Source organism: Styela clava, chromosome 2 (assembly GCF_964204865.1).
Source record: "Styela clava chromosome 2, kaStyClav1.hap1.2, whole genome shotgun sequence".
NCBI classification, from domain to species: domain Eukaryota; kingdom Metazoa; phylum Chordata; class Ascidiacea; order Stolidobranchia; family Styelidae; genus Styela; species Styela clava.
The window spans coordinates 24,166,462-24,189,256 of NC_135251.1; the positions used below are offsets into that span (position 1 = coordinate 24,166,462).

At 34.4% G+C, this 22,795-nt stretch overlaps 1 protein-coding gene across 2 annotated transcripts; it reads left to right on the forward strand.

Annotated features, from left to right (window-relative positions):
- The first annotated feature begins 8,186 nt into the window (after window positions 1-8,186).
- LOC120336776 (solute carrier organic anion transporter family member 4A1-like) lies at window positions 8,187-18,943 on the forward strand. 2 transcript variants are annotated; one of them, XM_078109975.1, is made up of 12 exons: window positions 8,187-8,404; window positions 9,712-9,843; window positions 10,221-10,493; window positions 11,135-11,250; window positions 11,324-11,414; window positions 11,545-11,757; window positions 11,879-12,051; window positions 14,840-15,001; window positions 15,289-15,455; window positions 16,191-16,439; window positions 16,826-16,996; window positions 17,579-18,943. In XM_078109975.1, the coding sequence occupies exons 1-12, from the start codon at window positions 8,253-8,255 to the stop codon at window positions 17,843-17,845; spliced, it is 2,166 nt and encodes a 721-aa protein (XP_077966101.1). In that variant the 5' UTR covers window positions 8,187-8,252; the 3' UTR covers window positions 17,846-18,943. The 2 variants fall into 2 exon arrangements, with proteins under 2 accessions (XP_077966101.1, XP_039260474.2); XM_039404540.2 differs by lacking the exon at window positions 8,187-8,404 and adding an exon at window positions 9,351-9,609.
- The last annotated feature ends 3,852 nt before the right edge of the window (window positions 18,944-22,795 follow it).

The window sequence follows — 22,795 nt, forward strand, 5'->3', positions numbered from 1 at the left end:
TCCCTTCAAATTGTTTTGAAGTAATGCTGCATCATCAACCAAATATCGTGCAAAAATTGCTGTTTAATGAACTAAAATCCGGAATGTCGACATAGATTACCAAGAACGTCGCATACTTTACAGACAAAAGAAAAGTCGTCTTGTAGTACGTTATCAATAAACATTGAGCAATATTAAAGTTTCAATATTACCCAAACAAAATTGTCGACCAAAGTGATAAACGATCATATTTTATTATATTGGAATGAATACAATAAAATAAATACCTTCGTATGATAAAAGTAAAAAATTTTATCTTCCAAAATATACAATGACTTGCCACGGAAATCCGGAGCATTGGTAGCAAATGACTATCGTTAACCTCGAATTTATATTCAGAATATATACATATATCAATGACGGTCCGTGATTTCAGCTAAAATGCCATGTGTCTCATTGAATCAGCATCGGCGCAAAATACTATTTAAAACCATTTTATAATGCAATGTTACTGGATTGTGGTAGAAATATTTTTACCACGCTCCGTCTTACCTATTTTCTCTCACTCAGAATAAAATTCGTTTCCTAAAGTATTAAAGGGCTTTGCGTATTCTGGCTATAGGCTACCTCTGACTGCCGAAAAGTTTTTGTATAATGGTGTTGACTGTTTAAGTCTCTTCAAAACCTTCAAATCTTCAGTCCCTTATATATTTCCCAACTTAGCACCTTTTTTGGACAGTGATAATTCATACTTTTATACTTGGAGTTTGATATAACTTGGCGTTCCAGTGCATTTATTAAGATCATAGGAACGAAATATATTTATCTTATTATATCTTTCTTTTGTCTTTTTGGCGAATGCCTTTTTCGCGAACTCTTAACATACCAGGTATAACATTCATTGTTCCAAAATTCCAGGGTACATGGGTACATCATTGCAATTTTTAACTATGACGTCAGCGATTATACAGCCTAATGTGCTATTCATAATCTCTCAGAATAATAGGGAACGGAATTACCTTTTAGTCAACACGTAGTTCATATTGCATAGAAGCAACCACATAAAAATATACAGGAAACCTTGAATAAAACAAAATTTGCCAGTTTGTTATAAAATAGGGTAGATTAGTAATCCTGGGCTCTAGCCGGTATTTTTTTAATATACGAATGTATCAATTCTTCAATCTTTATTTCACCATGCAAATCACTACAGTTAATGTGTAATGTGTAAATGTTTCTAACTATACGTTTTTGTTAACAGGCACTAATTTGAGTGCAAAAGTTTTCAGATGTGTTGATGAACATCACGAATTGGGAATCACCTTCGAATCGGGTACGTTCGAGGAAGTGAATGACTGCAACAACGGTGCAATGTTTTATCGTAAGAATGGTGTACGCTGCGGTAACATGGCTATAGGATTTGTCGTGAATTTAGTCACTGTTTATTTGGGGTTGAACTAAGCGCATATAACGCGATCAAAGTCATTTTTATTTTATCCATTTTACAAACATATATATCAATTTCTGTACTGTTTTATTGCAATACAATGTTTGATTTTTATCTTGGACGTGAACCAATAATTTTACTACCGGTATAATTTGAAATATAATACAGACACGAATTTGGTCACAAAAATGTCGACATTTTATGCAGTTTTCAATGTTTAGTATGATTGGAGTAAACTTAACTCAATAAAAAGCAATTTTATAAAATATTTATTTTGTAAAAAAATATGACTTCAATATTTCAATTTAATATGTGACGTGGTGCCACGTATGCCAATATCTAAATAGGCTCCAACTCGACGCTGATCTTCAGAAAATCCTCAGGTGCTTTCCAGCAATGATAGTAATATAGCTTGGTGGCTTGGTGGAGCAAAAATGAGTCTTCAGGTTTCAATGCCTAACAAGTAAAAACCTGAGCGCAATGCTTAAATATGTAGACATGAAGGTCCAATGCCTACGCAAAAGAGACCTGGGTTACCATGGTCGCCAATTCCCAGCAATCAATTCTGCAAGAAGATAAATCTGGAAAATAATTCTGTCACTAATGTAACACGTTGTCATATAAAGCGCGGATGTCAAGAGATCGCCGAGATTTGTTTTTGGTTTATTTTATATACAAACGAATGTTTCTAATCGGAATTTAATTCTTTATACGTTCCCAAGTTTTCCTAAAATTTTTATTTCAGAATCCTACTTCGGAAAACAAAACGGGAAAGCATGCATTCAACAGTATTGTTTGCCGAATTACAGTCCGACTTGGATTTTGTTTATTTAATATATGTTCCCTGGATTGGAATTTTTTAAAATTTTGATATTTTTTGCATTTCAACACTAGAATTCTGCTCTAGAAAAACAATCGAGAAAGTATGTTTCAAACCTGCCGTAAACGACTACCGAAAATCGCATATGTCACCCAAAAATGGTTTTTGTTTATTTATTAGATGTTCCCAAAATTAGAAATATTTTAAATTTTGCACTTGAACAGCGAGAAGCATGCTGTAGAAAAATTATCGAGGAAGTATGTTTTAAATTTGCCGTAAACGCCTACAGAAGATCGCATATGTCACACCAAAAATGTTTTTTGCTTATTTATTATATGTTCCCCAAATTGGAATTTTTTAAATTCTGATATTTTTTGCATTTAACACTAGAATTCTGCTCTAAAAAATAATCGAAAAGTGTGTTTTAAACTTGCCGTAAACGACTACCGAAAATTGCTATTTCACCCCAAAAAAGGTTTTTGCTAATTTATTAATGGTTCCCCAAATTGGAATTTTTTTAAATTTTGAGATTTTTTTGCATTACATTTATAGAATTTTGCTTTGAAAATAATCGAAAAAGTGTGTTTTAAACTTGCCATAAACAACGACCAAAATCGCATATTTCACCCTCAAAAAATGTTTTTTATTTATTTATTATAGGTTTCCCGAATTGAAATTTTTTTTAATTTTGACAGTTTTTGCATTACATCACTAGAGTCTTGTTTTAAAAAAATAATCGAGAAAGTATGTTTTAAACTGTTGATATCTGCCATTCAGATGCATAAATGGCGTGTCGCTGGACTCCTTACGGTTCCTGTCACTGGACTTCTAACGATTTATTAAAATATTTGAATTAATTGCATCGTAAATTGCTTTGTAACTGTGTCGTATGAAAATATTGACCACCAAACTTTAAGGAAATAAATTATGGTAGTGTCAGCAGAAGTCCCGTTGTGCATAGGTGCTAGGAATCGCGGCGTCGACGAGAAAGCTAATAGCGGGTTTGCAGGTAAGGCAGTGGAGGGCAGGTAGGTTGATAGTCATATTGAGTTTTACGTCTACCAGAAATTCCATCTGAGTAATCGCCGTACTGATTCGACCTCTTTATTTATTGATACGTCTCTCACATATGATCACAGAATGATCCTCCTCGCCTTTGTCCAACATAATCTTTCCAAATTCAGCAATTACTTCAAGAATGAAATGAAACGAGCCACACATATCATATGTTACTCGTTTCAAAAGATCAAGAAACAAAATTTGGGATAATGCAAAAGTTAAGAAATAAAATTACTTATTTAACGGAGTGATTTGCTGAATTGGGCTCGCGACCTCTAATTTATATCCTATTTACTCAAATCGCAATCAAATGTGTTTCGATGAGATCTCCGAGCTGGTTCTGCGAGAATGATTAGCTGAGGTAAACTGCGTATTATATCCTCTTGAGAGAATGGAGTCCCATCGTTCTCATTCGGAACGAACATACGGAACTAATGTGTTCTGCTTTGACATAACTCGATAACAGCCCTTTAAAAAAAACACTCCTCCATATTCATTATCTTATAGCAAATCTGTACGAGCGGTGTATTGCACATTTCTAGATCTTCCGATTGATTACTTCTGAAAAAATCAAATATCGTGCCAACATCATCACACAACTAACAGAAGGAAAGATCCTATCCCGGCCGAGTACCAGGTGGCAAATTATTGAAGTGCATTGTACGGTTGTGAGACGGGCTATATCTACTAAACTAGCGCACCAACCAACCTCCCTCTTCCCACCTAACCGTTCTTGATTTAAACCCTGTGCCGACCTTGATATTCCCGAACATCATTTAGCTCAATATGAGCGATGTCTAACTTGTTTCATCAGAATATCTACTGCTGATGGCACTTCTTCACCATGTCCCGCGTGCAATTGTTTTTTGCAATATTTTGAGTTTTTAGTTGAGAAATTGTAATATATCCACTCGAAAATTGCACCATCATCAACGCGGAACCTTCAAAGGAATTCACGATATCTCAGCGAGACGTAGGGAGTTTCAGTGCAATTTGATATATCGTCATGCCAGTTAAAAATTAAAAAAAAACTTTAATTCGGGGAACATAATATAATAAATAAATAAACAAAAACAATTTTGGGGTGATATAGACGATTTCGGGCGCTGTTTACGTCAAGTTTGAAACTGACTTTCTCGACTAATTTTCTAGAGCATGAATCTTGTGTTCAAGTGTAAAATATATCAAAATTCAAAAACAAAAATTCAAGTTTGGAACATATAATAAATGAACAAAAACCATTTTTGGGATGAAATATGCAATTTTCTGTTGAGCTAGACATTACATCATATTTACTGGTTATTGCTCCAGATAATGAGTTTTTCAGAATGAATATTGCTACCTTTTTAACGCCAAATTACGGCTTTATTGGGCAGAAGTTAAATCCATGGCGCGATTATACGGAATGAAAATGGTCTGGTTTAACGGGCTTTGGCATAAAATTAATTAAACTGGCGGAAAAAGAAACGAAGAAATACAATTTTTCTGTTCTAAGATAAGCTTATACTCAATATACAAAAACAAACAATTTGTCGCAGATTTCACAAATTTTAATTATTTTGGTATTCGAAATGGTATTTTAGAGCAGTGATATTCAACCAGTTACACTAGGCATATATACCCAAGTGTATACTAGGTCAGATCCCGGGTATACAAATAACTATTTTGAACGCGCAAAAACTTATTGGCGGGGAGATACACAGATACACCCGAAGTATGTGAACCAAGATGGGGGACACCAGAACGTAGTATGTGTACCAGGTTAGGGTTAGGCCATAATTTTATTCCAATATTCCATAATTCAGTTCTTTTACGAGTTCGAGGACTAGCCAATTGACTCCCGTAGTATTTGTACCTGATATTAAGGCCTAATCCTAACCGGTACACATACTATTTTCGGTGTCCGCCATATTGGTTCCAATGCTTCGGGAGTATCGAAAAATCTGCGGATATCTTAGTTATCTGCGAGGTATATACGGAAAAAGTAAAAATTGAAAAAGATACAACACGTAGTAAAAGATTAAATAGCACTGCTTTAGCATATTAGATTAGGATCTTTTGTACAAGACCTTCGAAAATAATGCAAAAATGTGAAATTTCATTAAATATACCTTTATCACGTCCTAAAATAACAAATCAGTAAATATTTAGAGTTAGGATTAGGAACAATTTTAAAATTTGAATTTCCATGTTAATAATTGCTCGCAAAATTCTACTGGGTATTTGAAACAAAAGTTCGCTTACAGAACTAAAATAAAAAACGCTATCATTGAAACTTAAAATAATCGTACTTTGTCATACGGAGATAACTAGCTCTACAAAGAATTTCAGATAAACATATTCAAATAAGTAATAAGTTTTCGATATGATTGTGAATCAAAATTTTGAATGTTTATCCAATGACAGCGATCGTGAAAAAGCAGCGAAATACGAAAACTACTCGAACAAATTGATTCTATTGGCTTGCAATAAAAGCATGACACACAGGTCCACACTCTGAAATTGAGTAAGCAATTCCGGTATTCATTAGTGAATGAAGGCCAAATTATGATTAACTTAAAAGATATTTTTTTGAAATAGCTCTCATGTCTATAAACATTTATAGAGAAATTCAAAGATGGTACTTGAGAAACGGGTGGCATTTATTGCCTTGCGGCTAAGTATTCGAAACAGTTGGAATTCATTTTAATAAAGATGTATATGATCATACATTCATAGGGACAAATCATGATGCCATGCCTCATATTAAATGGTCAACGCTGCAGGTACATCGTTTTACATAGGCAACAAGTATTCTTACTTGGTTTTCATTGGAAGATTCAAATGATGAAATAATGATATTTTTGATTTTGCATGAAATGAGTTTTCGGTTTTTGCTTTGATCTTTTATAGATTGTCCGTAGAAAGTTTGAAGGGTATCAGCATATGAATCTCACCAGCATATTGTGATCAAAAATGCAAGTATTAAAGTATGCAAGTATTAAAGTATGCAAGTATCAAGAGGTAAATGTAACGAGAATAAGAATGAACTTCAATTTTACATGTCTATAAATATTTCAGGTTTTATTGAATCGTACTTATATTCGTCGATCTACTTATGTGTATGCACTACATGCGTACATTAAATAGCCCAAAATAAGTTTTCTATATGGTCCATATCGAAGCAACATTATGACGTATAAATACAGCTTATAAAATATGAAATGATGTATGTGTTTCATTGGGAAATGAGAAAGCTGTCAACATACGCCCACACACATATATACAGTGAAATGATATGGTGACTGATAGCATTCTTTTTTAAAAATTGTTGTTCAGGATGCATTAATTTCATTCTTTTGGTACAGCCTCTAAATAAAATTACACTGTGACAAATAACTCGTATCGAATTTCTTCGCAAGTCGTTAGAAAAGACGTTATAGGCCTACTACTATAAAGAGGGAATGACGAAATGTTATGTAGCATAGGTCGTGCTGTTAGTGATATTGTACATGCCATGTTACCTTTCCTGCATTATCGGCGGGTGTTTTCTTTACCATATTGGTGAAAAGTATGCACTCAATGTTTAGCTGACTTCTGACTGCATTTGCATGGAATACCCTAACATAGGACATGCTCAATTATTATCGCGGCTGATTTCATAAGCCTTGTATTGAATTCGTTACGCTTATCTCTTTTTTAGGAAGATTAATCGAGTTTTAGCGAGGGAGCTTGGTGTTTATCCCATTATTTAGTTCTCTATTACATCATAGAAAAATTCCTCAAGTTATTTAGTATCTATCTTTTCAAGTAATATAATCAGTTAGTTCCGTCATAATTCTCTGTGACAATACTGCAAAACGCGGATATGCGAATACGTAGTATTTGTCATTGGATATGCAACAGAAGTATGATTCTACTATAAAATGGACCTTGATCATATCAACAGAATATTCTTCTTTTATAAAGCGTTAGTATTATTTATAACTAAGTTATTAGACCACTATGTTCATCACGAACGAATTCGGCTCAGTTTCGGACCATATATTTGATTATCACTCTGTTAATCTGTCTGCGTTGTGGGTTCAGTTTTGATGTCGGTATTGAGAAATACCTGATAATTTCTTTTTAGCTTCGTGATGGCGTTAAATGAACGTATAATATTTTGTGGATAACAACTTTTCCAAAAACAATATATTATGAGAATTCCAGTTTTGTAAAAGAAACAAAATGAATTATTCGACAATGTTTCTAACGCGCACTTAGGGCTAAACGCTAATGTAGCGGTCATTTTTTATCGGATAAATTACTTCAAAAAGAATTTGCTGCTAATTTCTGATACTTCATGTTAATTAACTAATTCTGTAATTTGTACTTCCCGCAAAATTATAGAAGATCTTCAGAAGGATCTCGAGGAAAAATATTTGTATAAATCATATCTGCAACTTGTATACAGAAAGTACTATGAAAGATATAAAGATAATAAAAGTTATTTGTACAGAAGAAAACACAAGTTGCTTGCGAAGCAGTTAGTATAATGCCAGTTTGTTTTATATAACGGTGTCACACATTTATCCTGTATCAGGCGAGACGGGCGCACTTCATAAAGCATATTCAATAATGCTAAGACAAACTTTTTCTATATTGAGAGTTGCTGTTGTATACACTTCGGAAATTGTTACCCAACGATGAAATTAAAATAGATATGCTAACGCAATCGAAATCATTATTTAAGCCCACAGGGCATTTCCCGAAGCTTACATGTAAATTGAATTGTTAAATTTAAACGAGCATTACAAAATGATAATATAGCATGCCGGGGTTTGAGTCTAGTGGTCAAATTTTGTTTTATGATTTTTATAACGATCTTTGCGATTTTTGAATTTAAAATCCAGAACTTACTAATACTACGTTTATTTCAGTGTTAATTGCATGACATAATCAAATTTCAAAAAAATAAAATACTAAATGGATTTGTCGAAACATAATCAAAATGAATTACCAGAAAGGGAGAGAAAGGCGGAAACAGAAGAAAACAACAATAGTTTTAATGAACTTTCAATGGATAAAGATGAAATGTATGGATGTCAGATTATATGTTGTTCGAAAACAACAAAAAGGTAGGTTTTGGCAACTACTTGAAGAGAAAGTTATTTTTGTTTATATTTATAATTGAATTGCTTCCAACTGAGATTTATTCAAGTAACAGAGAGCCTTTCCTAGGTTTTTGCGAGTTGTCTGGTATTCCTAAAACGCATACTTTCATGTTTAAACGTACACAGGTACACATATTATATTATACCGTGAAGTGTTTGGCAGTATCAACAACAAATACTTTTCTCATGCACAAATTTAAGTATATAATTGGTTTAAATTTTAATTGCGGCGGGAAATCATCAAAACCCCAATAGTGGTTATTACGCAAGAATAAAATGTACTTCTATTCAAAAAAAAAATGATTCAAATTGCCAAATCGATACCAATAGTTACACAGATCTTATCAAACTGATCATAATTAGCTTCAACAATTTTGGGCCAACGCATTGCATGTCTCCTCGGCTTATAACTCAAATTAAAAAATATATAACGCTTTTGCCTAAAATTACGGTTTTCAAGCATACAAAACTATGTTAAAAATTTGTCATATTGTTCGTTTATTGTGATTTGAGTAGCTAATTACGTCAATAGCCTGTCGTCCATTTTGTCATCCAATAGCCAAATTTAGTTTAATTTTGATTAGGTACAAACGGCTTTTTTACGTTGAAGAATCAATCCATAATATCCAGATCGCGTGCAACATTTTAAAAACTGCCATATAAGCATTGGATTGTTGTTGTGATAAACAGCATGTAATTTTATCGTTCAGTTCGCAATTTCCGAGTCATATAATGAGTTATTCTTATCATATGCGTCAGATCTTCACTAAACTGACCGTTACTGCAATATCTTTGCCTTGCAGCTATATAAGATGCTGATACCCGCAAGCCTGAGGCTATGTTACCTAAATCTTATAATATTTCACGAACCGAAATTTTTCAATTTTGATACATAATTGGGTACTCCCGAAGTATGTGAACCAAGATGGCGGACACCAGAACGTAGTATGTGTAACAGATTAGGCCATAATTGCAGGTACAAATACTACGGGAGTCACCTGGCTAGTCCCCGAACTCGCAATAGATTTAAAATAAGGAAAATTGGAATACAATTATGGTCTAACCCTAACCTGGTACACATACTACATTCCGGTGTCCGCCATCTTGGTTCACATACTTCGGGAGTACCAATAATTGTTCATATTCAACCAACAATTCAAATACAACTGGTGAGCATGATATCTTCTATAAACATTGAACGATTAGGAGATTAATTTATCTTTGGAAGAGATTGTTTGTAAACTATAATCTTTTAATTGCTGTGTTTTCAGATATCCAATTTCGTCTATGCAATGCATCAACAACGCGAAAGGTGCTTTGATATTTTTATGCATTCCGCTGTTTTTGGCGAACCTTATCAATGCTGGACTATTCAACGCCGTAATCAGCACCATAGAAAAAAGGTGTGTTGTTTATTAGTTTTTTCACTTCCTTACTTTAATTTATCTATTCATTTTTGGAGGTTTTTTGAATTAGTGATCACTAAATGAACCTATATATCGCCTCGCTGATTTGTTGTTGTTATTATTGGAATAAACAAACGCCTTTCCCAGTAGTGTTCAGATCAACACTTGAAACTTACTGTGATAAAAATGGAAATGTCGTTCCAAGGGCTATAATGTTATGTTTTTTCGCTTCATGCTCTGAGCTCCATGGAAATTACAACAACAAACAAAATCAACAGCAACAGAATTTATATGATGATATTGATAAAACTAAATATTTCATTTGAAGAAATATTTTTAATTAAGTCAATTAATACATTTTTGTCAATGTCCAGGTTTCAATTGCAAAGTACCGAAAGTGGACTAATCGCCAGCAGCTTTGATGTATTTACATGCATTGCGTTGCTCGTAACTGCGTTTTCAGGAGACAAAGCCTTCAAGCCTATGTGGCTTGGATGGGGTACTTTTGTTATAGGTATTGGAAGTGTGTTATATGCACTCCCTCATTTCACAGCACCACCGTATTCTATTGTTGATAACAACACTGGTCTTTGTGGAGTTAACGTGACAAATCCCAGGTGTGAAGGAACAAGTATAAGGAATTATATGTGAGTTAAGTTATAAAATGCACTAGGCTAAAACATGTTAAGTGTATTTATACAGAAATAGAATTGTGTGTTAAGGTGATTAGCTAAAGGCATTAACCTTAGCTTCAATGCAATAGCATTATGAGTGCAGACTTTGTTCAACGTAATTGATCAGTATTTAGTACATTTAAAATAAGTTTTACTTTTCTTGCTTGAGCACCATGCAGGTTTTCATCTATGTTCGTCCGATTCCAATATTTTAGATCGTTTTGTTTGACTACTTATACATACGATACGATTGAAAATTCACCTTTTTAAAATAAAAACTCACTTGACAATGTTTCTAATATGCGATGGTAGTACATCTATCTACTAATAAAGACTTTTTAGATATTTATTATCGATAACCAGCTGAATCACTATCGCCTAATTTATATTTTCTCATGACTTCTCAAAAAAGTGTCGGTTTTTAGATTATGTGAGAAATATTTGACTTGAATATTTGTGGCGCAACGTCAAAAGGTTGATACGTATTTTGGCACTGAGGGTTTTACACAAAAACACTTGAAAGCGCTCAATTTATTGATCACCAACGACACAATGATTTGCTAAGTGTAAAATATCATAGCTAGATTAACATTTCTTTCTATTTCTCCAACTAGGTATTTGTTTATTTTTGCCAATGGATTGATCGGACTCGGTTCAACACCACTGTTTACTGTTGCAATAACCTATCTAGATGAAAACGTTAAACAAAAAAATTCTGGATTATATGGAGGCAAGTGAATAATTATGTAGTTCAAAACATTTCCATTTATACATTTTTTTTCATTTATCCAAATTTTCAACAGGTATATATTACTCAATGGGAGCTTTCGGTCCTGCTGTCGGGTATTTGCTGGGAAGTGCATTAGTCAACGTGTACACCAATATAGGAGAAAAGTATGTATTGTTTTCCTTCTCTAGTTGCTTTTCCTTTTTGTTTGCATTTTTCACAACGTAACTTTTTCGTCTTTTCCTTACTTACATCGTTATTTATTCATATGCATTGAAGTCTGTATATTGTTTACAGTGTCGACATAACCAGTGCTAGTTCTTTGTGGATCGGAGCATGGTGGATTGGATTTCTTGTTGTTGGAATAATTTGTATTGTAATCTCAATTCTTATTATTATGTTTCCACGAAATTTACCGGGAACATCGCGTTTCCGGGAAAATAGAAACAAGGAAGTTCATCGCAATAAATCATCAATCAATGCAGCCAATAACGAAACTTTTGGTAAAAGGTACTTTGCATGCAGATATATTCTATAGTATGTATAGTATTACACTATAGCCTACGACCTACATAGTATAGTATTATACCATACATATATTGCATATTATAACTGTGTTATATATTTTCAGCTGGAAGGATGCACCTAAAGTATTGTGGCTGTTAATGACAAATATTCCGTATGTTTCTCTCACACTAAGTAGTTGTATAAACTATGCATTTGTTTACGGGTTCAACACGTTTGGTGCGAAATATATTGCAGCTGTATTCGGCATCAGCATATCAAATGCGGCACTGATATTTGGTAAAGTTGCATTCGTTGACATAATTATTTGTATATTTAATTACTTATACAATGCATAAACTACCTATTAATTGCATATACTAGTATACCCAATACCACATATGAAACTGAATATATTTAACATAGCCTACATATAGGGATTTGTTCAAAAAGAATGTTTTAAAACAATTGTTTTAAATCGAGTTTTTTTTGCCTGTTTCGTTCAAATTGGCTGTACTATTTGATTTTTTGTATTGAATAGATTGAAGAAAAATGGATGTAAAAACTTGCCAAGCGCTTCTTATTTGCAATAAATTCTTCAAAACGCCACAAATAACGATAGAGGCTCATGCACATCTTCTCAGGTTGTAGTTCAGTGGTTGGCGCAGTAAGACGTAAACGACCCTGCGACGAAACCACCTTGCGAAAATTGAAATGCGATCGAATAAATGAGTTTGTATAATCTTGAAAAACTCTACCACTTCAACCTTAAAAACAAAGCTTGCTAAGCATAAATTAACTGAACAGAACAGTATTAACCGTAATGATGCCTTCATTTTATGGGAAAAACGTCAATACATGAACTCCACATCATGGCGTCATAATCATAATTAGTTGAGGCGTCTTTGCATTAGAGGACTCTTACAATTAACATAGGCCAGGCTGGCATATTCTTCATTATCGCAGTAGGTAATTTTCATGATTTCTCCTACTCAAAACGTCTCTTTGATATCTCGGATAAACATTCCGGTTAAAATCTTATGACTTTTGTGGAGATACGAAAGTCGCGATAAATGTACGCAATAGAAGTAAAACTCAAAATAGGAATTTTTACTCACATTTTCAAAATGATAATTCCGGCTGCGTGTACAGCTGCCCGAATGCAACGCCGTAGTTTCGCGGCGATGCAAGGTGTTATTTCAATAAAAATACAAAAAATACAGAAAAAATTTGATTTAAACAAGCCCTTGTTTTAAAACACGATGTTTTTTTAGAATTGATAAAAAACAAAACCTTACCTACATATAGAATAAAAAAAGTACTAAACATGAATACATGCAAAACCTTATTACAGTTTATGTAATTTGGTCCTTACCATTTTTGGCAACTGTATCTTGGTTGACAATAATTGTGATGCACTAAAAAGTTATTGTGCTTGAAAGGTGCTTGAAAAATATTTTTATTTTTAGAGTCTAGCAGTGGTTCTTAAACTTTTAGAGCCGCGCCCCCCTTTGAAAAATTTTACACACTTCGCGACCCCCCCCCCCCCCCCCTTTTTGCTTTGAAAAAATGCTTTTGTGATGGACAAGTTGTTATATATTAAGATGGCGCTATAACTGAGTGTTGGTCTCATAGCGTCATTGCTCAGATTGTTTAGGCATAAAACGCTTCGGAGTACATCTTCGCCATTCACTGTCGTATGTATAAAGCCAAATAGTGGTTGGTCATCATACATTCTCGTTTTTCCGCTCAGTTTTCAATACTTGGCAAAGTCAATCTAATTATTAGGTAAAACTAAACAATCTTTAATATATTTTCTGCTTAAACGTTTACATAAGACACGTAAAATTTCAATCAATTGTTGTCGCTAAGGCGTTTGCGATTGCATTTTGTTCAAATCTCCATTGTTTACGTCAGCGTGGCGTGTTATTTGAGCCCTAAAAATCTTGATTTCGGTGTTTATTCTTCTTAAATCCGAAATTTCCTTCGACATATTCTTGAGCCGCGAAGACGATTATAATTACTTTTTTTATTCTCGAATGGAACCATGACACCTCTGAAGAAAACGAGTTAGTTTTTATTATAATCATCAGCGACGAGATGCTAACGATAGAATAAAAAAGTGAATCCGTAACTTAAAATTTCTTTATTGTAAAAGTGGCATAATAAAATACTAAAAATAAAACGGAAAACGCCATGAGTTTTGTTTTGGGGTGGACCGCGACAGATTAAAAACACTTTCTTGGACATTGAAAATCTCATAAATTCCTTGTGCGTGCGGCACACCAGTAGTTTTCTAAAACCACAGACTTGATATAAATTTTTCTCCGTGGGATCGCAGACTATGGAATATCTGTAACTGTGATATCTTGAAATTAATCGAGTGACGGCATTGCGATAGAGCGGAGTAAGAGTTGCAGGGACAGCTCATATTGGTGAAATTGGCAAGAATAAAAATCAAAACAAATAAAGCAACCATTTTAAATAAGTATATCAATCATGGATTGAATATTTTATTCAACCGAAAAACCATTACATATCCGTTGAAAAAATCGGCTCTATTAACGACTGGCGTAATCTCGAGGACTGACTCAAAAGCCGTACAGCGGGGGTTTCGTTTCGATGAATATGTATTTTTCATCTACTAATATATATACTTTACATGTATTTTAATTGTACTAAATTAAATATACTTTCTGGAATATTATACCAGATCTTTCTAATGACGACAACGAATTCGCATGAGTGCAATATATATATATATAAAAACTAAATATAATCGGGCAGTTGATCACACTTTATTATGTCCGCGGATTGGCGTGGTATTTTAGATAGGTAATGAGTTTATTTCGTCGTAAGTCGCCGCAACCGCGAGTTACCTTGAACACAAATGTTATAACACGAAAAAGCCGGTATTTTTAACGAACGCGGAGACCGTTTCAGGAGCCGTTACATGTACCCCCCCCCCCCCCCCCCCGGGAGCATCTCGCGCCCCCCTAGGGGGGCGCGCCCCCCAGTTTAAGAACCACTGGTCTAGACTGTTTAATTTCCTATCGTTTTATTTTATAATTATCGTATAAATTTGAAGGAACTGCAGCGATTGTGGCTGCGGCAGGAGGACAACTATTCGGAGGATATGTGATTACAAAATTCAAGATGACCGTTGGAGAAATATTAAAATTTATGATACTTTGCACAGCCATATGTTTAGTTGCAGTTTTTGGATTTCTGTTGCGTTGCCAAGGACGAGGTAAATCTTTTCTAAATTTATATCGACCCCCCAATATAGTTGGATGGTTCTAGTGGGGACGCTTGACGTTTTACTCATGTAATTTAGCAACCAGTGCTGACACAAATATATACACGCTCATATCAAAAAGTAACTTATGGTCTCTCTGGAAACATTACCCAAACATTAGGTAAGAATCAACGAAAAGGTCCGTATACAAATACACGAAAATCAATCGATTTCTCAGAAGACATTGGTAAAAAAATTTAGTTTTAATTTGGAATCCAAATTTATGTATCACTTTTCAGAATTTTCTGGGCCTACACTCGAAGATATAAAAAATTCCGCGGATACATCTGGTTGCTCAAATAATTGTCACTGTAGCACAGATTATTTCAAGCCAGTGTGCGGTGATGACGGAATAAGTTATTTTTCGTCATGTTTTGCTGGATGCAGATTGCAAGTCAATGAATCGGTAAGGTATTTGAAATAAGGCTAAATCAGTGTGTTTGTGAATAGTAAAATTGTTTTACCTTTTCAGAATATTTTAATCAGTTCCACAATTTATTTGAATTCATTTGAAGGGGCATTGTTTACAATATATGTACATGATAGTAAATGTTTATTTAAGAATCTTAGGAATTTATGGAACATTAGGAATCTGTGGACTAGATAAATTTAATAATAATCACATAGCGTCTTAAAACTCATCACACACGATGTCATCAAATATAACACACAATTTGTGTGTAAATTTGAAATTTTTCATTTGTTTTCATCTCTCAGCCACAAAAGTCCGAACTAAATTTATTTTTGGCTGAATGACGGCAAGTTAGGTAGCAAGTTAATATAATTTGGTTAATATAATAATGTTTGTGCCTATTCAGTTCACATTCCGTATTCAATCCATATTCAGTTCAAATACCGTATATAAACTAATTGAGTACTGTTGAAGTCTACGCTTCTTTGCAAATTCATAAAATCCATAATTTTATGTTTGTTATATATATTATTACATACTGTTATTTGTTATTTCCATTGCTCGATTTGTTTCTATATTTTCTCTGTTTTGAATTTTGGTTTGCAAAATGGATTGTTAGAATTTGATAGAGTAGGAACTCTCAAAACTTCAAATCATTATTTTCACGATTGTACTACCATTCCCCCGAGTTATATTCTATCGTCAGTAACGAAAGCAATATTCTAACAGCACTACCATGACTGTTCCTGCGTGTCATCTAAAGTCAGCGGTAACGAAACAGTCGGGTCTGGCCTTGGGATACTTTATTTTGGAGCAACAGCAGATGAATGCTCTGAAAACAACTGTGCATTGTTATATCCATTCATTGGAATCGTTCTCATTGCGTTTCTTACTACTTTAACTAAAACAACTCCAAATCTTCAAGCTACAATCAGATGCATTCCATTTAACCTTAGAACCACAGCAATCAGTTTACAGGTAAGAAATGTATATAAGTCATTTTCTATGTTGTTGAATGTAAGAGTCATGGATAGGCGAGTATTGGATATGCGATAGAGATAGAAGAACATCGTACCGGCAAGGTATGACAGCACCAAGTTTGTTGAACACACTGACGGATAGAGAACCCAAAGATTTAAAAACCAAAAAAAGATTAATAGCGTTTTGGTGACTTCTTCAAAATTGAAATCGATTAGTCCATTAGTTGCGGAGAAAATCAATTATTGATATCTTTGATTTCATAAACGAATATTCATATATATTTGAAATTAGCTAGTTTAAACTTAAAGCGTCAACTATTTTTTTCCCAATATTTTATGGTTTAAATTTGCGGTAATATTCTTGCTTTTTCTGCTTTATTTCAGAGACTCGTTTTCACTTTACTTGGCACTATACCTGGTCGAATTCTTACAGGGAAGGTTTTGGATTTGGCTTGTATTTCATGGGGTACAGAGTGCGGTGATGTAGGCGCTTGCAGAGCTTATGATACTAACAAAGCATCTTTATATATGACCTTACTTCTAGCAGTTCAAATGGTGAGAAATTTTAACTACGCATCCCTGAATCTACTATACAGCACTTTCCCTCATTTTCCAATTCCATATATCTACGCCATTGAGACCAATTAGATAAATGACTAATTTATATTTTGATGTTGGATTCACATGTAATTGGATCAGCATGGGTTTTAGTTGTCTAAAACAATGTCAACTATCAGTGTTCATTCGCATTTTCTATTGACATCCATTTACTTTGTCATTGATGAATCACTATGTATACTTAGATTTTATAAACATTTAATAGTGGGAGTTAGGAATAGAGTTGACGTAATATATATATTTGTATATATATATATAAAACATAGTAACATACCTATTGGTATTTAACATCTATATGTATACGCCGTATTATATATTGTAAAAAAAAATATTTAGTAACGTATTTAAAATCTATGAGAGTAGAAAACGCTTCAAAAAACAATTGAATTGTATCTAAAAGGAGGACTTACTAAAAAATGAATATGCAGATTTCACTATGCAGAGCATAAAAACAGAGCAAATTTGCGTGAAAGAAATTGCACGATAATTTCTAAACCAATTATTTGTTTATTTTTTCAGTTTATTTGCTTGATCCTTCAAATTATTACGTTTGCAATTTACAAACCATCATATGCAAACGAGGATGGAGAAAAATCGGACGAGCCAGGCGCAAAGAATACACAAACAAATGATGTTGAAGTGAGTGAAATTACTGAAGCAAGGGCAGACAACAACAATGACGATTCCATCAAACACTATGCGAACAAAACCAACGGAACGTATTCGACAACTGAGTCCGTTGGCTTCGATCTCGGTATCGCTAATTCAGCATATACAAGTGAATGAGTAAACCAGTTATCAATGCAAACACACCACGTCAAATCCATTACTTTGATTGCACTTCAGAGATGGATACAGTCAACAGAATATTTTTCCGAGTCAGATGCAATGCGTGAATATGCCAATTATTCTTATTACCTGGGAATGAAGTGTGCAGCAACAGTTCCTAGCGGTATTTTGAAATAAGTTGAATAAAAAGGTCACCAACTCGAGTGATAAACACATTGACTTTTTCCAAATTATGTTTCATTGCTGTAATCCCAGAACTGCAAGATGTATTTTTTACCACTACATTACACATTTAGCGTTACATCGATTCATCTTCAGTAGTACGTTTTGTTATCCAACAAATCATTTATTCTATCTTTTTTCGTAATTGTTGAACTATTCATAGTACCGACTATACACCTTTATTTAGTTTGTCATGTTTACCGCACTTCAAAATTGAAAAGATTGTTTTTTTTTTACATCGAATAAATGATTCTACATCAAAGTATGCGTTTGTAGGTACGAAATGGACATTTACACTGTTCCGTCAAACTGATTGTTTATCCCGAGTAATGTGGTCTGGTACCAGAGCTATTATATATAAAGAATTTTGATTGAATGATACAAATTCTATAATTCCAAAAAAAAAATTATATCCATCAGTTGCCGTAGTTATGATGACTGCTTTTGAATTTTGGTGCCATATATTTTCAAGTCGAAATGACTGGAAATAAAATGATAATAAATCGAGTGTCTTAGCACAAAGATACTTACTCTCCCTATTGAGTATTGGGTAAACACGAGGGTAATCATCTCATTTGGAAAAATACGCCAGCGCAAATATACGTGAGAACATCTTCAAAACTAATACATAACCTAGAATTTCAATGTTAACATGTAGGATATTTATAAGAGCTGAGATTGACAAATTTATATCTGCCTAACTATTCGTTTTTTGTTTTGTTGTTATTAGTATATTTTTTTTCTTTTTGTAAAAAAATAGCTTTTCTCTTTAACTATTGGACCGTTTACATTGACATTTTCAGTCGTTAAAGATTGTTTTTGTCGCCAGAAGGCTATAACTTCTATTTATTTCAAAAATTTCCGTGGGATCAATAGGATTCGTTTTTTTGTGTATGATTACATTATCAAAAATAAAAATTCCGCAACTTGTGGCAGTTCCGCGTTCGCCACTATCTGGTAGTCAGTCGAAATCGAGAAGACTGCGGTATTACATACCCTTGTCACTGTACTGCGTTTTGGCTTTCCTGTTTTTATATTTGATTATCGCTCTCTTTTTCAATTATTCTATGATGGGGAAATGGTAGATAACTCAGGATGGCTATGGATTCCACTGTTTTAGCAGTAGATATCGACTCCACGTCCCCTTAGTGCTCTATGAAGTTTGGATCATATATTTTTGATGGCTTCACACATGGGAAATCGATGCGTCGATTTTGCGTTTATTGGTCGGACCGAACTTCCTGGAAACTGCTCTGGGTAATTATCGGAATAATCAACGCCGAGCCCGTGTGGATTGAATGACCGTCTGGATTACTTTAATACTTACTACTTAGTTTGTTATTCGATTGATATTACAAACTACTATGCTTAACGTTAAGTATCGTTTCTAGTGGTACTTAGAACCTGTGGTAACCATAATTTTTGAGGAAATCTTTAGCGTAAAATTTGATTTGTCGTAAATCCTAGATTTAATGCTTTACGTAATTTGCTAAAAAGTTTTTTTCGCTGAAGTTCCGTTTTAATCATTGCTTGTGTATAGTTTCTGTCGGCTATGGATTTTCATCAAATTTTATTGATGTCAATTCCTAAACGCGCACATAATTTCCGCAAGTAATTGTAGCTAGTATCAATAGATATTTGGTCTCAATTTGGTAAACGCCCTTGCTCTTGACTTCATTTTCCGTCTGTAATCAACCACCAAGACGCGCGAGATCAGTTGGTGTGAGATTCGTCACGACGCGACGCCCCATATGCGCAAAGTTCACTCCAAGTTGCTTTTCCATTTGGTGGTCTACACCCTACGACTACAGTATCAACTGGAATAAATTGGGTATACCATCTGTGTTGGTAATGATTGCGAAAATTCAGCAATTTATCTTATTTATTGTTTCAGATTTAATACCGATATATAAAATATTACAAACTTATCGATATTCTTCGAGATAGTTACTAACTACAAGAAGACTATAAATTTCAAAAGAAGTCAAAGCACTAAATGATTAGTATAATCTCTAAATATTACATTCATGGTGAGTTATATTAATTGGTGCATATAATATTATCACATGGATGCTCGTTTTGCTTAATACACTGCGTGTCGCGGGCGGTAGAGGTGCTAGACTACACGCGTTCGCAGAATACTTCATCTAACGGTAGATAGGGTATGGCTTCCTCTACCAAGTCCACGCGACTGAAATTCTCATACCTATCCTGGACTGATAACCAATAGTCCTTATATTGATTTTTGTCTCCTCTGAATAGATATAAAAACTTATTTGCTAAATTGGTATTTCAAGAAATGTACAAAAAATGCAACACAATGTCCGCATATTTTTTTAATTTTTTTTTCAGGCTAATTAATGGAATCGTCGACGTTCCGCCTATCTTTATGTTCTTTGTACGAACACTTATCAGAGCCATCGGGCAAAAAGAAAAGGGCGCGAAGATGGTATATAGGAATCTGACACTTCGATAGAGGATTTCTCACTTGTGTGGTACAATGAACTTTTCGTCTTGTCGAATATGGGTAGTTTAGCATTAGACAGCGTTCGACAGACGAATCCAGTCAGGGGCTTAAGTCGTTGAGCAAGGCTCTCGTCCAGATCGTCGAAGATGAAGAATTTTGGCCCGAAGCCCATGCGTGGAATGGTGAATTACTCGTGGAAGTTTATATCACAATATCCTGAGTTGATTCACGCTCTACTACTTGGACAAATTGTAACATTCCCCATTTTGCATGTTAGAGCATAGCTCAGGTTGTGCCCTCAAATCGTGGGGCGGAGCAGACAAAAGACTTTGGAAGGTACCCTAGAACCTCTCTAGTATAATGAATGGCAATAAATTTAGCGTCTTCAGATTTTTACTGAATAAAATATTATTTGAAAAACACTCATTCGTTTAAATTACTTTGAAACCTGTATTTTCAATACCATGAGACAAAGTCTTGGTATGTTTAATATTGGCGAGGGATTCTGCTTGTTGAAGCCCGAGTCTATGTTGCCAAGCTGGTTGTAGCACAAGCTTCTGTAAGGTAGCACAAGCTGCTGTAAGTTAATTTAGACTAAGTCAAATTGTAGTTGATGACTTTGCATCGCAGCGCACACGTGATGTACAATTATTACACAGTAAACCACGTGGAAACGTTGGTGTAACCTAAATTGTACGTCGAATCCAATTCCCTAGAGCAGTGGTTTTCAAACGGTGTGGCGCGCCCCACAAGGGGGACGTAGACAATTTTTTGTTATGGCGTGAAGCTAATTAAAAATAAATATATTTGTTAGATTTGATCTTGCCCGTCTTGTCTTGTGAGACGACCACGTCTATAACTCTGTTTTATTCTGTACGCCCATATTTATTCTTACCACTTGAGTCACTAGTGAACAACTGTGTAACTTTCTCTTGTAGCTGGTTTGTCAGACTGCCGGCAGTGTAGATATTCCTCTGTATATTAGGTTATTATTATAGTGTTTTAATGCCGTAAATCTATGTAATTCTTGTTGTAAAATGATATTAGTAGTACAGGTTTACTGTTTCTCCAGTTTGGCATAGCTCTGTTCACTAGTTAGCTTGTATTTAACACTTCCGTAACTAGTCTATTTTCGCAGTTTATTTCCTGTGTGATTTCCATATTTCTATGCGTATTTCCATGTATATTACGTGTTTGTCGGTAAGATAGGATTTGTGTTGTATCTTTAGTGTCATACTAGTTATTCTTATGTGTAACTAGGTATGTTTTACCCGGTTTTTCATATCCCATTATAAGTAAATAGTTCATGACTGTGACGTCATAGATCAATTCCGTATCTTGTGTTACGTATGTATCCTACGGTATTTGTACTGTGTTTTTATTTGTTTATTGTATTTCTTATTGGAGTATTTGGTTGTATTAAGTTCTTACAGGTGTATAATTAATCTAGTTAGTTAACTTAGTTACTCTGCTGTGGTTGGAACCGCAAGAAGATTATTTTGTGATCGACATCTATTGCAACTTCAGTGTCCAAGAAGCTGGCAGAAAGAACCTGAGTGGTGATATCAATTTTGGTACGCCACATATACGAATTTTTGGCGAGCACACGCCAGGATATATTATTTGACACAAGGACTATTAAGACTAAGCCGATTAGGTAGGCTAGTCTGTGACGGATAATATTTGGACAATATTGGACATTTGAGGTTGCCGAATTTTTTTTCAATTGCGGTTGCCTGATATTTTGGAAAAATGGTTAAGAGAAGAAAGATTGTACCGGCACCAAAGCAAGCCAAAGAGGAGAATGAACTTTTGCATCTGCAAATACAGGTATTGAAGGCAAAACTGAAGGAATCAGAAGAAAAACAAGAGGAAATGTTGGAAAAGCAAGAGGAGACTGACAGTCGTTTGCAACTGATAGACAGTCGTGTGCAACAGATTGGAAGTCAACTAGAATCAGTTGAACTCCAGAATGCGAAAATTGGCTCATCTTTTGAACATGTTTACAACATGCTGCAAGATATTTCTGGCGTGGTTAAAACAGGAAAAGTTGCTGATTCTGAAGAAACGCAGCCCATGTCACATGTCCCAGATGTCAGCTTGATCACTTCAACACCCGCAACGGTTGTTCCAAAAGCAGCGCCTGTTCTCAAGCATGATGAAATTTCTGATTTTGGATCAGAAGATGGACAGCCAGAAGGGAAGCGGAACGCGTTCTCACAGACATTAGAGGTGGAATTTTTGGAGAATGGTCATGT